Source organism: Labrus mixtus, chromosome 13, assembly GCF_963584025.1.
Source record: "Labrus mixtus chromosome 13, fLabMix1.1, whole genome shotgun sequence".
In the NCBI taxonomy this organism is placed as follows: Eukaryota; Metazoa; Chordata; class Actinopteri; order Labriformes; family Labridae; genus Labrus; species Labrus mixtus.
In genome coordinates, this window is record NC_083624.1 from 10219694 (window position 1) to 10234345 (window position 14652).

Consider the following 14652-nt stretch of genomic DNA (forward strand, 5'->3'; position numbering starts at 1 on the left):
TAGTATGTGTCCTTTACACCCCATTTTTTAATTTTTCCATTCCTAGTTATCTGCCAGCACGTATTGTGTTTGCCTGGATACCTGCTTCAGAGGTCTTGCGGCTATTATTCTGCTCCTATATTACAACTTTTTTTGGCATACCATGAGTAACATAAAAATTGTTAGCCTTTACATTAAAAGGGATAAACCATGTGGTCAAGAGACAAAAACTACTTTCTTACCTAAAGAAGGAAAACTGCCAGATTGGCTTTCTGCAGGAGACCCATCTTTCAGATCTCGAACACATTAAACTACGTAGAACCTTGGTGGGTCAGGTCTTTTACTCCTCCTATAACAGCAGTAGCCCTGGGGTGGCAATTCTTATGCACCGCAGTCTTGCATTTAAGGTGGACAAGGAGATTAAAGACAAGGAAGGGCGTTATGTTCTAATATCAGGCTACATTTTTGGGGAACACATTGTAATTGGTTGTGTTTATGCACCCACAGTATATGAACCATCATTCCTATCTAGTTTACTCGCAGATATTTCATCATTATCCTGCTCTCTTGTAGTGCTTGGAGGAGATTTTAACTGTGTGCTTGATCCCAGCCTTGATCAGTCCCCTTCTAAAGATAGGAGATCTCAGAAAAGTACCAACTTGTTAGATTTGTGTAAGGACATAGAACTATTCTTTGAATGGAGGATCTTGAACCCTAAAGGACGAGATTTTACATCCTCCCCTGACCCCATCAAAAATTTTCTAGAATCGACTACTTATTAGTTTCAAGGGGAATTTAGGAAAGAATGACTGAATGCTCAAATGGAACTCAAGTCCTCTCAGATCACTGCCCCATTAGTGTCACCTTTTGTCCTCCATATAACAATCCATCTTGTAAACATTGGCTCCTAAATTCTCATCTCATGAGTAACGCCCAGTTTAGAGATTTTATTACTGAAGAACTAGATTTCTTTCTGGCAGTGAATAGAACACCAGATGTTAACCCTTCAACTTTATGGGAAACAGCTACTTAAGGGGATCTATTATGTCATACACCTCTGTAGAGAAAAAAATAATACTAAAAACTCAATTCGAACTTGAGGAAAAGGTCAAATGTTTGGAAGAAGAATTTAAGTCCAATCCCACAAAACCACTTGGAAAACATTTCGATGCAGCTCGAGCAGCATTGGATCAGGTGCTCACTAAAAAACTGAAACTTCAATTTTTTTGGCCAGACACAGACTGTATGAGTCCGGCAATTAATCAGGTCGCCTCCTTGCTCAGCTAGCAAGAGGTAATTATAATGATAATTTGGGGTTGTCTTCGTTCATATCTTGACTCAACCTTCTGCATCGATTCCTGGGCCTGCTCGCCTTTATCTATGTGGGACCTGATTAACTGCAAAAGGGAAAATGTCGCGAAAGAGGTCAAAGCTAAGCTGATAGTTTACAATTCTGTGAGGGTCTGGAGGGATATAGTTAGTTTCTCTGGGAGGAAGGATTTGGTCTCTATGCTGACACCTATTTGTGGGAATGCTGACTTCATCCCGGCTAATAGCAGCTCAATTTTTGAGTTTTGGAAGTCCAGAGGCATTAACATTATTGGAGATTTATTTAAAGATGGTATTCTCATGTCTTTTCAGCAACTTCAACTTCAGTATGGCCTTCCTAAGGAGCATTTTTTGGGTACTTGCAGATTCGTCACTTTATAAGGGAGCTGAGTCTCCCCTCCCTCAATACTCCTAAATTAAGTGCCCTCTCTTAAATTTAAATTGCTGGATAAACTGTTACTTTTGGCAAGAAAATGTATACTGTTGAGGTGGATCAAGGACAAACCTCCCACTGTTACTATGTGGTACAAAGAGATTTTTTCTGTACTTCCACACGAGAGGATTAGTGCAGTGCTGAATGGCAATGGACAGTTATTCTTGATCACTTGGCAACCACTCATGGACTACCTGGATTCTCTTACCTGAATTGGAAGACCTCTGGACTGAATACGGGCACTGGACATTCCCATTCAGGCTGAGGCTGGATTTAAATTTAATGGACTCTGGCAGGTTAATAAAACCTTGAAGTGAGCATGATGAGGAAATGGGGTATTTTTATGTCCTACTTCATTTGCTTTTTCTGGTTTTAATTTTATTGTCTGTTTTGGTTTGTTTTTTGTAGTGGTTGATTTTAGTCCTTTTGGTTGTGTCTTTGTACATGTCTTCTAACTGTTATATTGTTTGAAAATTTCAATGAAATTGTTATTGAAAAAAAAAGAAAAGTGTCATGCACTTACAGATGTGGTTTGTGTCTTGCTGAGTGTATTTAGCTGTTAATCCGTGTGTAATTACCTGAGGATTATCATAGAAGAGGACGTCCGGGATTTTCATTTTCTCCTTGGCGTTGTAGACGGGAGCAGAAACTTTACCAATAGTCAGCAAGCCGTCCTTTATGGAGCCTGGAGACACACGAGAGAGGACGTCAATGTTTCTGATGGATCCTCTTTAACAAACCCAGTCTGACATTCAGTCCTCCTTAACACTTGACTCCTCCAGTTTAACGGCATGCACACATCATTAACCCTCAATTTAAATACTAAATGACGGGATGGTCTCTAATGGGATGGCCAAGGGTTCTTATGATACCAGACTTTAAAAAAGTCAAACAATATCAAAACCTTTTTCAAAACCACAGCAACAAATACAGAAATCCTAGACACCCAGTTTTGGGATAGTTCTCGTTTTTCATTATCAGAAATTCCAGGTAAACTCCTGCAAAGTGCCTAAATTGCACAAAAACATTGGCAACGTTTGGGTGCCGAAATGTTTCCAATGTTTTTCACATGACACAACAACTTTCAGTGTCACAGCATTTTTGAAAAGAATAGAATAAATTCAATATTACACTTTGTTGTTGAACATGCTACACACCTATCCACCCATCATCCAGTGTTTCCCCTACCATTATATTATGTATATATATATATATATATATATATATATATACATATATATATATATATTTATATATTCTTTTATTTTTATTTTTTTATTTTTTGGGCTTTTATTGTAGGGATAGGATAGTGAATAGAGTCGGAAATCAGGGAAAGAAGTCATTTAAGGATACCTTTCCAATAGAAAAGGACAGCTGCCATTAAAAGTAACCCATGAACACCAAGATTCCTTCAAGTGTTTGTGTCGGCGTGTCGACAGAAAAAAACCTGTGTGCTCTATAAAATGTTTTTAGAGACAGCGAGCTGGCTTCAACTTACAGCTGAAGTCACGAGTGTGTTCATTGAGATCTGGAGAGTCCTGGATGGAGCTGTTGGCGAGGTTTTTTTCAAGAGAAGCACGGGCCAGGCTGGGCAGGAACCTTAAATACACGAGGGGGATATGTGAACAGGTGAGTCTTGAAGATATCAGGAGTGCACGTGTGAAAGAGGTTCATGCGTACCTGGAAAGGCAGGCCTTATTGACAGCGTGAGCGATGCTCTCCTCGGGGTACTGAGAGAGACGACGACAGATCCTCAGAAGCTGTCTGGTGGACAAAGACGAGGCCAGAGACTGTGCCTGCAGACGCACAAAGGCATGATTAAAAACTCAGATCACACACATAAACAGCTAACATCTTACACATGTTCACTTACTGTGGGGTCATTCGTACTGCGGAGGCTGTGTGTGAGATGCAACAGCTGCTCTGCTGCTTCTGTTGGAACATTTAGAGTCTGAAAGTGAGAAAAAGAAAGAAAGAAGAGGATAATAGAAGTTTACTGTTGATTTAATGTTGATTTGAACAGGTAGGTAATGAGTTGTTGCTGCACCGACATATAAAGACGTTTTTATAATCTTTCAGTGTGTCTGTCTCACCAGTCCCTGGATGAGGCCCATCTCCTCCGCTTTGGCGAGCGGGGTGACAGTGTGATACAGAAACATGGTGAGCAGCTCAGGACCCAACCACTGCTGACCTCTGCTGCCTCCGCCGCCGCTCGTACCAGCGCCCACAACGGGGGGCTCAGCCAGAGCCAGCACCCTGAACGATGGATGGATGGGAAACACTGACCTGGAGACACACACACACAGCCCAGTTTATAGTTACACACTTTCAGAGAAACACACACAGTTTATAAATCTGTCCAGCTGTAGTCAAGTGATTGTAGAGTGCAGGTGCACTGCAGGTGTGTGTCTATATGCGAGTGAGTGTCTGAACTAATCCATGTCAGCTTCAGGAGCACGACTTCTGACAGCTGGCTGTGTGATCCTCTGATTGAAGAGGACAGCGAAGTTCCTTTCTTTCACCCCACGTTGACTCCCTTTCTGCAACCGGATATATTTACTGTAATGTGGGCGGAAGCAGGCGCTAACCATCATCATCGTCACTGCATGAGAGTGCGGCAAGACATTTCATATATGCAGAAAATAGAAGCTATTATTGAGCTTAAACATGCACTGTAATACTCTATAATATGAAGAGCAAACGAACAGACCAAGGTCCATTGTGATGAAGTTAAATCTAAAATATTTTCCATTTTTCACATCAATGTTAGAATCTTATCCAAGAACTATGACAATTTAAACCATTATCTTTCATTCTTGGATCATAAGTTTTCTATAATAGCTTTAACTGAAACATGGCTATACAAAAATAAGTATGTGCATATTTTACATACAGCTAAGAAAATATACTTTTCAAAGAACTTTAAAGAATCAGCAAATGATATCAAATCTACATGGAATATTATCAACCAACAAATAAAAAATAAAAAATAAAAAAATAAAAAGAAGAAAAGATCTTTAGGCACAAGTTCTCAGTTTCTAAATGATGATAAACTCATTAATGATCCATATGAAATCTCTTGTGGCTTTAATAACTTTTTTGCAAATATAGGTGCTTCTCTCTCAAATGAAAATGACAACACGGTAGGCAGCCCTTTAGATTACGTCAAAAGATATGGCTGTATCTCAAATTTTGAGCCCCCACAGCTAAAGGAAGTAAGTGACATCATTAAAAATACAAATAAATACCTCAGCTGGCCATGATGAAATTGGTAGTTCTTTAATTAAGGAAATATCAGATTACATATTAGAACCTCTCACTCATACCCTAGGCTGATCTCTGGCCACTGGTGTTGTCCCGAAAGAGCTTAAAAGAGCAAAAATTAAACCACTGTTTAAAACTGGTGATCAAAGAAATTTCACAAATTATCGTCCTATATCCACTTTACCTTGTTTCTCAAAATTTCTCGAGAAGTTAATTTACTCAAGAATAGTAACACATTTACAAGAAAATAACATCTTATATGAACATCAATATGGATTTAGAAAGGACAGTTCTACCTATATGGCACTTTTACAGCTCGTAGACAAAATACAGGCAGCTACAAATAATAATAAATACGCACTTGGCATTTTTTTAGACTTGTCTAAAGCATTTGACTCAATCACAATATTTTATTTGCTAAATTACAACATTATCGTCTTCAAGGTGACACACTGAAGTGGTTGACCAATTATATGAGTGAGAGAGAACAGTATGTGGTAATCAATGGATGTGCTTCAAGCACTCTTAATGTAACATGTGGAGTACCACAAGGATCTGTATTAGGACCTTTATTATTTCTCATTTATATGAATGACTTCCCTTTAGCTTGTAAACTTTCTTCTCCCATTCTTTTTGCTGATGCCAACATGATCTTATCTCACAGTGACTTACACACCCTCATAAATAATACAAATGAAGAATTGGTGAGTGCTGCAAAATGGTTTAAACTTAATAAGCTTTCATTAAATAGTAAAAAGTCCAATTTCATCATATTCAGAGGTAAAGGAAGTAGTTATCAGAAGGATTTTGCTAAAGTTTCAATAGATGTAAATGAAATTTCACAAGTGTCACAAACTCAATTTTTAGGAATCCTTGTGGATGAGAAGTTAAATTGGAAAAATCATATTAAATTTACTCAGAAAAAATTCATCCCCAAGTCATTGGGGATCATCAGCAAACTTCGTAGTTTTATTCATTTATCTTGTATGTTAACCTTATATTACTCTATGATTTATCCGTATTTGATTTATGGTAATATTGTCTGGGAAAACACTTATCCCTCTTACCTTCTTAAACTTTATATGTTGCAGAAAAGTTTTTTAAGATTGGCAACTTTCTCCAACGCAACAGAAACATCATTCGATTTGCTTAGTTGATTTATTTGTCTCTTAAGAGGTGAGGTCCCCTGTATAAGCCTGTTGGCTTCTTGAGCTCTCCTGACACACCTTATATGTTTTTGTTAATCCGATTTTGATGTTTTCTTATATGTGTGCTAATAAATAAATAGAATAAAATAAAATATATCAAACACTATAGGTTGAGTTTGTCTCTTTAATTAACACACTTGTGCTCTCCCTGCCTCGCCCTTTTTGGCCTTGTTACATAGTCAGTTTCATAAATTTGAATTAAGTATCAAAAACATGAAACAAAAGTGCATCCCTAATCCAAATGTGATAAAAATGTAAATGGTTACAGTGTCACTGCTGCTCTGCAGTCAGATGCGCAGCGTGTGGTTTCCATCTGTTGCCATGGGAAACATCATTATCTGTCAGGGAATTGAGAACAACATCCTTAATGTTTGAATCCCTTTCCTTAAGAAAAATGAGCAGCATTCAGATGTCGGTCATTTCAAAGAGCTTTATAGGGGCATACTGCTATGACTCAGTTAGCAGAGTCGGTCGTCTGTCAACTGGAAGGTTTGGGGTTCGATCCCCAGCTCCTGCAGCCACATGTCTAATGTTTCCTTGGGCACTAAGTTGCGCTCGCTGCTTCGGTGGCGGTATATGAATGTGTATGAATGGATTAGTTACCATTTAACAATTCCAAAAAGCATTTTGAATAACCTGGTCCAATGTTAGCATGGACATTAAGGTCATAAAAGCAAGTGTGTGTGTGTGTGTGTGTGTGTGTGTGTGTGTGTGTGTGTGTGTGTGTGTGTGTGTGTGTGTGTGTGTGTGTGTCTCTTTTTCAGTGTAAGATGTAGCAGAGAGGTTTGCAGTGGGTAAAGCTGCTTTGACTGCAGCATGATGTAAATGAAGTATCCTGAGGAACAGGTCAGGATCCCTGCAGGAGCACACTTAAGACATGTCCCCTGCAGACCTCCTACCGGATAATTACAGATACACACAACTAATGAAGAGAAGAGGAGCCAACACATGGGCAGACTCACACATTCACATATACTGTGAATGCATGAATGTACAGTATATGTTGCCTAGCAACCTGCTGGTTCTTTCTCATCCATCGTCTATGTAGTCAAGTCTACACCTGCCAGGATTCTTCAATGTTTCACTTTGAATTAAGAGAAGACTGTAACCTGTACTGTTAGGAACAACAACACACACACACACACACACACACACACACACACACACACTTAACATCACAACACATGTCTTGTCTGAGCCACATGAGTGGAGGAAGAGGAAGTGGGTTTATTTCAGCCCAGACGCCCCACCACAAACATCCTTCCTGCCTGCTTAGGTGGGATTTTAAGACATGGGAACATTAATGTGGACGTCCACACACACACACACACGCACACACGCACACGCAAACACACACACTTCATGAGCCAAACACGGGGAGCAGTTAAGGTCAAGATGTACGACAGTCATCCACACAAACTATAATAAGTCCAAGAAAACAATGTAAAACACTGTGTCAGTGTTTCAGAGTCTAAAAATCCTTTATACTCTTTTTTTTTATAAATAAACTTTCCCTCCAAGAACATTTTTAAAACTCCACACGTCTGCAGACACTTTTTTTTAAAAGTCTGAACACCTGGTTACTCTCTCAGTGACAGCAGGCTCAGAATAAGTTAGATGATTTGAAAAGTCTCCATTTGTCTCTGTAGATACCCACAGAGCGCCAAATCAGCTGACTGTTGATTATACTGCCACTCTGTCGTCTGAGTGAGCGAGACGCAAAAACCTCCAAAAGACATCAGCGTACATGTCCTAATGTCACTTTCTTCTCAAACACTGTTTTCATTTTTAACGTCTTCCTCTCCACTTTTTCCTCTCCTCCTCTCGATGAGTGTTCTTCCTGTTTCAAAATGTTCTCATTGTTGTCTAAGAAAAGCCAGGATCAACATCACAACCGTCCTGTTTCCGTGTTTTACGCCGTTACTAATTCAGAAATTAGCTTGAAAAAACTTGCATAACCCATAACACTGTGTGTGTGTGTGTGTGTGTGTGTGTGTGTGTGTGTGTGTGTGTGTGTGTGTGTGTGTACCTCTCTTTTAGTTGTTCATCAGTGAACTGTAGTTGTTCCTTTAGCGTCTGGTATCTGTCCCACCTGAGCAGCCTGGTCCCATCGTACAGATCCAACTCCCTGTCATGCAGCAGCCTGGGAACCAAAACACACTGGAATGAGCTACAGAAAAGAAGTGTGTGTCTGTGTGTGTGTCTGTGTGTGTGTGTGTGTGTGTGTGTGTGTTTGCCACAAAAATACACATAGAAACAGATCATTCTTAAGAGAAAACGGCATGCAAAAAGGGTGAAAATGCGGAAGTGTTTTTCTAACTGTAGTACCTGGACAGCACAGCCAGGGTGCCCAGGTTGACCCTGTGGATGCCGTCCAGAAGCAGCAGCTTTCCCTCGATGGCAGCGGTGACGAGCGGAGACGGTCTCCATGCTGTGTCTCCGTTAGGAAGCGTGTACCTCTGCTGCAGAAGGTCCCTCGCCGTCATGTCCTGGAGAGGAAATGGACAGGAAGTGATTAATTCTATGTGGATGGCAAATCGTAGATGGCTGTGGTTAGAAGTGAATGTAGAGCAGTTTGGTGCATCTGCATAATCGTCTATACGGCGGGGGGAAAGCAGGTATTCCTCCTCGCCTTCGTATTACATTCTTGACTTAAGCAGAGTAATGCAGCTCATGTTTCATACCCTTAAGTTAGGACAACTGCTACTCTGACATACATGTCGAGATGCTTAATGCTTAAGCTGTCATGTTTTTTTTCCCTTTAAGGATACACACACCCAATAAAAATCATTTATTTATATTCCAATATAGCCTTACATGTTGCTTGGTTTCCCAAAAATGGGATTTTCAGAGAAGACAAGATGAATTTTCCGGCAAAGGATTCTGCAATTCCCGCAGCACATGTTAACCCCTGACCCCTCACCGCTAAGAATAGCAGCAGCACGATGCATTAAAACACCCGTTTCCTGCACCATCATCACCCGAATGACAGCATTCCTCAAAATCCCACACACACACGCACGCACGCACATGCTTTTCCTTCTAGTCAGTGTCAGTTTCTGGACCGACAGGACTAATGGAAGACAGATGTGACTCTTTAAGGATTCTACATATTCTCACTCTGAGCCACAACATCGTACCAACTTCAATTCCTGGCAGCTTATTCAGACATCTCCCCTGAAACTGCTGGAGAGCTGAATACAAGGATGAGATCCTTTATTTATACCCTGAGGGGGGAACTCGGGCTCATCAGCAACACAAAGACAAAGTGGAGGAAGAGAAAGTTCCTCTAATGAAAGTTTCAATTGATGAAAAAAATCTCTCTTTCCACTCTTTGCTATTTGCTTGCCCCACCTCCCTATTTCAGGGTCTTGACCGTATCCAATGAGTGCTCTTTGTTTGTGCTTACACATTATTTGATTATTTATTTACCTGGTAGAGCATGACGGGCTCAATGCTGTATCCAAGCATCTCAGCAAACTCTCTTGCAATCACTGACTTGCCACAGCCCTGAAAAATAGAATTAAAACGCTGTTAGCAGCAGATATCACTTTCATCATGTGAAGTGCGCCATGTGTGCGCCGTGTGTGCGTCCTGTGTGCGCCGTGTGTTGGCTACCTTGGCTCCGATCAGACAGATGTCCTTCGCCATGTGTGACTGCATCATCTCGGAGAGCAGCTGGGAGTGGCTCGGCGTGCTGATGAAGGTGGGGCTGCTGTTGGGTGGACGCAGCTCCTTGAGGCCCGCTGGGACCTGAAGTTTGAAGAAGACAGGAAGTAACCATAGTTTAACACCAGCTTCATTCTGTTTCTCCCGTTATAATAACCACGAGTCGTAAACTTATCAGCGTCCAAAAACAATCCATAAGACAATGAATACTGCTCGTTAGAGGCCACAGGAAATATACATCCCTGCATAAAGATAACACAACTTCAGAGGAGTGACATCATCTGTTTGGCTGGATGAGCAGCTGAACTATTCTTAGAAGAGTGCTCCCTCTGTTCTCCTGAACCCCACACACAGTGACTCATTCATAAACACAGAGAGTTTGTCAGTGAGAAAGGAGAATTAAAGACTGATAAAGTTGTTTCCTTCAAACAGCTGCAGAGTTGCAGTTGCAGTATCAGTCAAAGATAAGACGGCCCAGCTAATGATACAATGTGTGTCTGTTGGTTTTGTGTGTGCGCGGTGCCTTGCCTGCCCTGGGAAAACTCTGACTAATGTGTTACCACTTTCACTGTTTGTTTTTGTTTTTTTCATAAAACGTGCTTCCAAGTTCAGGATTTGTTTGAAGCTTCACATCCCACTCGTAGAACAGACAGATAATCTGTTCTGGTAAAGTACAAACAGCGCACAGGATTCTTAAGCAGCTTTACTTCTCTGCTCTTATTCCTTCTAGTCATCTCTTCTGCGGTCACTCGAAATACTTCAATCTGCTCACTCTTTCACTTACATTCATACATTTGTTTGCAGAGTGTCTGTGCTCGACCTTAAATTCTCGATGAAGGTTCAGCAACAAAACATTGCAGATAAATAGCTTGGCTCTCTTTGCATCCTTCGGTCCACTCTTCCCTCTCCTGAACATTTCTCTCTTGAAATGGATTTGACAAGCGCCATTTTGTTTTGAATGGTCTGCTTTAATACACAATTTAAATCCCTAACAAAAAGCTGTATCCTGTGGAGTTCTTTATTTTTAATCACCCTTGTTGCAATTTTTTTTAGCACGTGTGTTTAAACGAGTCACAACAAACCAGTGTGCACATGCTCTTGCTTTGGAACAAATCCCTGCCAGTTGAGTCCTCCTCACAGTCATAGACATTTTGGAAAGACAAAGACAGAGGCAAAGGATACAGCAACATGAATGCTCACAATGCAGGATTTAAAACGATTTAATAAACCATTACATAAGTCATCTTTAACAGCAGCTTGCAGCAGGAGCAGCGATTTACTTCCTAAAAGCCCAAACCCACAGTCAGAATGAATCAGCCCTGCACCATGCAGCAGTTTAAGTTTAGTCTGGTGTTACCTGGAAGGTGATGTCTTTGTCTGACATACGTAGTGTAACATCTGCATGGCCCTCTACATCCGTTGTCTTGGATACGCTCAAGATGGCGCTGGCTGCTGCCTGACGACGACCATCCAAGAGCTCAAACCTCTGAGAAAGAGAAGCACTGAATGACTGTAGGCCAAAATAAACATCTCATCTTATGCTCACACTATGTCAAGTATGCACAAATAAAGAAATGACTTCTTGACTTACGCTGAGCACTCCCTCCACAGCCGTGCGTCCCTCCTTGCCCAGGATGCTGCTGTATGGGTAAAGTCTGTTGACGAGCTGCTGGGAGGACAGCATGGGGAAGGAGTTCTGCAACAACACAGAAAAAGGATGCATTTGATTGTAGAATTAACGGAGCATTCAGTCTTTTTAATTCATTTTAAACCTGGACTTTCCTCCATTCTTACCAGCACGTGGAGGGCAGGAATCAGGTTGTCCACCGGGAAGTCAGGCAGGCCGAGGCTGGAGGATTCCTGGGAGCACAGAGTAGTGGCAAGAGATAGCAGCTGGGACACCCTGAATCACAGAACAGATTATTAAAACGTCAAATCACTGCTGTAGAGTACCGACCGGACAAATAAGATTGACCTCATGATAACTTGAATGTACCTTTCTGCAGCGATGTTTGGTCCTGCTGAGTACAACAGCTCCAACATGTCCTGAAAAGAAAAGACCAACATGATGAGACCTGAAGTACAGAAGCCCTAAGAGGACATGTTTCCTTACATTTAACATTACTCCATTTCTCTGTGTTAAGGATTCATCTCTCTCAATTCTCTCAAGATATCAATTTATTCATCTCCTAATCCTGGGATAAAGAGTTACTTCCTTGAGATCTGGAGAAAACCAGATAAAAACCAGAGATGTTACCTGAGATAACGAGATAAATGAACTGAAATTCATTCGTTATAACAAAATGTATTGATGCTTGTCCTCTTAGGGCTTCCTTACTGTAGGGCAGTGGTGTCCAAACTTTTTTTCTTGCGGGCCAAAACTGTCGTGTTAGAATCGCTCGCGGGCCACAGGTTTTGTTTTTTTAAATACAGTTGAAAAAATAGTCAGGCTTTGTAGATCAGAATCAAAAGGCTCGCTAAAGAAACCCTTTAATAAAAGGAAATCAAATATTTTGATTTCTTCGTTCTACTTTATTTGTTTTTTTCTCAGAATCAAGCCTGTAACGTGGTTCATTTTTTTGGAAAAGCTTTCTGTATTTAGCTCAGGTCACTAAATGTTTAAACAATAGTCCGCTTGTTTGCAAAAACTTTGCTTAAGTTTTTTTTCATAGTTTCCAAAAAAATGTGGAAAATAGTAAAAGCTGTAGATTTAAAAAAACAACAACATACATGTTACTGAACATTTTCTATTTTCGGAATATTGTTCAGCCCTTGTTAACATGAAAAATAAAAATAAGATAATGTGCCAATCTTAATCAAGGCGTCGGGCCAAAATCTTCTGATTCTTCATTTGAAGTCACGGGCTGCAAAAAATCCCCTCAAGGGCCGCAAATGGCCCTCAGGCCGCACTTTGGACACCCCTGCTGTAGGGCAAAGCAAACAGATCTTTTCGAGAGGCCTCTTGCTACTTACAGTAGTTACATTATAATGAATCTATAAAATATGAATAGTTGAATCTCTTTATTGAGAGAAAAAGGGGCAGCAATGTGCATCTTTAATCTTTGGCTCGTTGTTCTATTTTTATTTAACATTTCATAACTCACAAGCTACAACATAAAGATCCAGTTATGTCTTAATGATCTCATGAACGTGGTCTGGAAATCTGCTCCATTCTCTCCACATCAGATCAGATTTTTCCGGTTCATGAAAATCTGACAACGGTGGAGAACAAGTTAAATCATCTCCAGTTTTCCCTGAGTCTTTTTCTCTACTAACAGCGTGACCTTTTGGTTGCAGGACATTTTTCCATGTTAGATAATGGGAGTTATTTCTGGTCTGACCTTGAATGGAAGGTAATAGATGTCTCTGGCCTGGAAGCGTGAGCGTAGAGGAGGATCCAACGGGTTGCCCTTGTATTTGGGGACAGGAAGACCGAGAGCGATGACCCGAAAGTCCTCGCTCACACGGACGATCTTCCAGCTGTCCAGCTCCTCTTTGGTGTGATCCTGCAATGCATTCAGGTATTCAACACTCGGACAATATCCTGTATCTATAACTGGACACATACAGTATGCAATATGTATGCAAGAGATTTCAGTTACACAGTTAGACCCTGAATGTCACACAGTATTTATGGCACCAGCACTAGAGCTCCTCTTAAACATGAGAGCAGCCCTGTCGGAGTCACATGACGATTCTCTGCATTTTAGAAATAAGACACACAGGTACAAGTTTAGTTTTTTTATTAAAGATATATTTTTGGGCTTTTTTTTTTTTAATGGAGAGATAGGGCAGTGGATAGAGCTGGAAATCGGGGAGAGAGAGCGGGGAATGACATGCGGGAAGGGAGCCACAGGCGGGACCCGAGCCTGGGCCGCCCGCTTGGAGGACCATAGCCGCGCGCACTAACCACTGCGCCACCAGCGCCCCAGAGGCGATACATCTTGTAGAAATGCCAAAAAAAAAAAGAAACTTTAATTTATAAGGATTGGCCGTGTATAGCCCTGCACTGGAAGGAAGAGAAACCACCTACATCTTGTGGCGGCCCTCTGGCCTGTTGGGTTGGGCCTTCTCATTGGTGTTGCAGGTTCATGTACTTGGAAGGCGGGGCTTCCCAATCAGCCTGACTGAGAGCACCTGGGCCTGACGCTCACAGTCACTATAAAAGCTGCTACCTCAGTCTGCTCAGTGAGACTCTCTGCATGCACCTTCTCTGGTTACTTCATCTTTCTTTTCCATCCAACACATGCACGATACCCTTTTCACACACCCACTAACCTACACTACTGACATCCAAACCTCATCTCTTTCTTAATCTAATTTATGTTTCTGTAAACAAATCGGCATACATAAGTGTTATTTTGGCGTCTCTTGCCATGGCCTTTGAGCCGGTCATGACAGTCTAAAAGAGTTGGACGAATGAATTAGCATCATGCATATCAAATAAAAAGATGATTAATGACCTGAGTGGGGAAGCCAGGAAATATTTAAAAGATCTGGAGGGATTTTTTTTTAACACTTTTTGAGACAGAACCTGCAAGTTAGCATTCCATTGTGACACATATAACTTACGTACTGACTCTGTTTGTATACAGTCCGATGTCGGGCCCATACTCTTTTGCTTAAGTTCTATCATTTAGTTAGTTGGGATATTTTTTGGTTTATTTTTTGTCTATTTCCTTTTCATGTATTTATCTGACAGGCACTCGTGCTGTAGAGGTCGAGGTTTAGGCCTTAAGGGGAAGGGAGGCTGATTATGCGTCACGAAAG

The 14652-nt window shown here is 41.0% G+C and overlaps 1 protein-coding gene across 1 annotated transcript in view; it reads right to left on the bottom strand.

Moving 5' to 3' along the window:
- vwa8 (von Willebrand factor A domain containing 8) overlaps window positions 1–14652 on the bottom strand; it is a 77691-nt gene that overhangs the window by 52534 nt on the left and 10505 nt on the right. The window contains exons 6-19 of the mRNA XM_061053645.1: window positions 13224–13388; window positions 11879–11928; window positions 11677–11785; window positions 11474–11578; window positions 11240–11368; window positions 9832–9966; window positions 9646–9723; window positions 8542–8702; window positions 8243–8356; window positions 3835–4027; window positions 3615–3692; window positions 3422–3537; window positions 3240–3340; window positions 2320–2426 (exon numbers count right to left, since the gene is read on the bottom strand). Of these exons, the coding sequence (XP_060909628.1) occupies window positions 2320–2426; window positions 3240–3340; window positions 3422–3537; window positions 3615–3692; window positions 3835–4027; window positions 8243–8356; window positions 8542–8702; window positions 9646–9723; window positions 9832–9966; window positions 11240–11368; window positions 11474–11578; window positions 11677–11785; window positions 11879–11928; window positions 13224–13388 (1641 nt within the window). The remainder of the gene's footprint in view (window positions 1–2319; window positions 2427–3239; window positions 3341–3421; window positions 3538–3614; window positions 3693–3834; window positions 4028–8242; window positions 8357–8541; window positions 8703–9645; window positions 9724–9831; window positions 9967–11239; window positions 11369–11473; window positions 11579–11676; window positions 11786–11878; window positions 11929–13223; window positions 13389–14652) is intronic.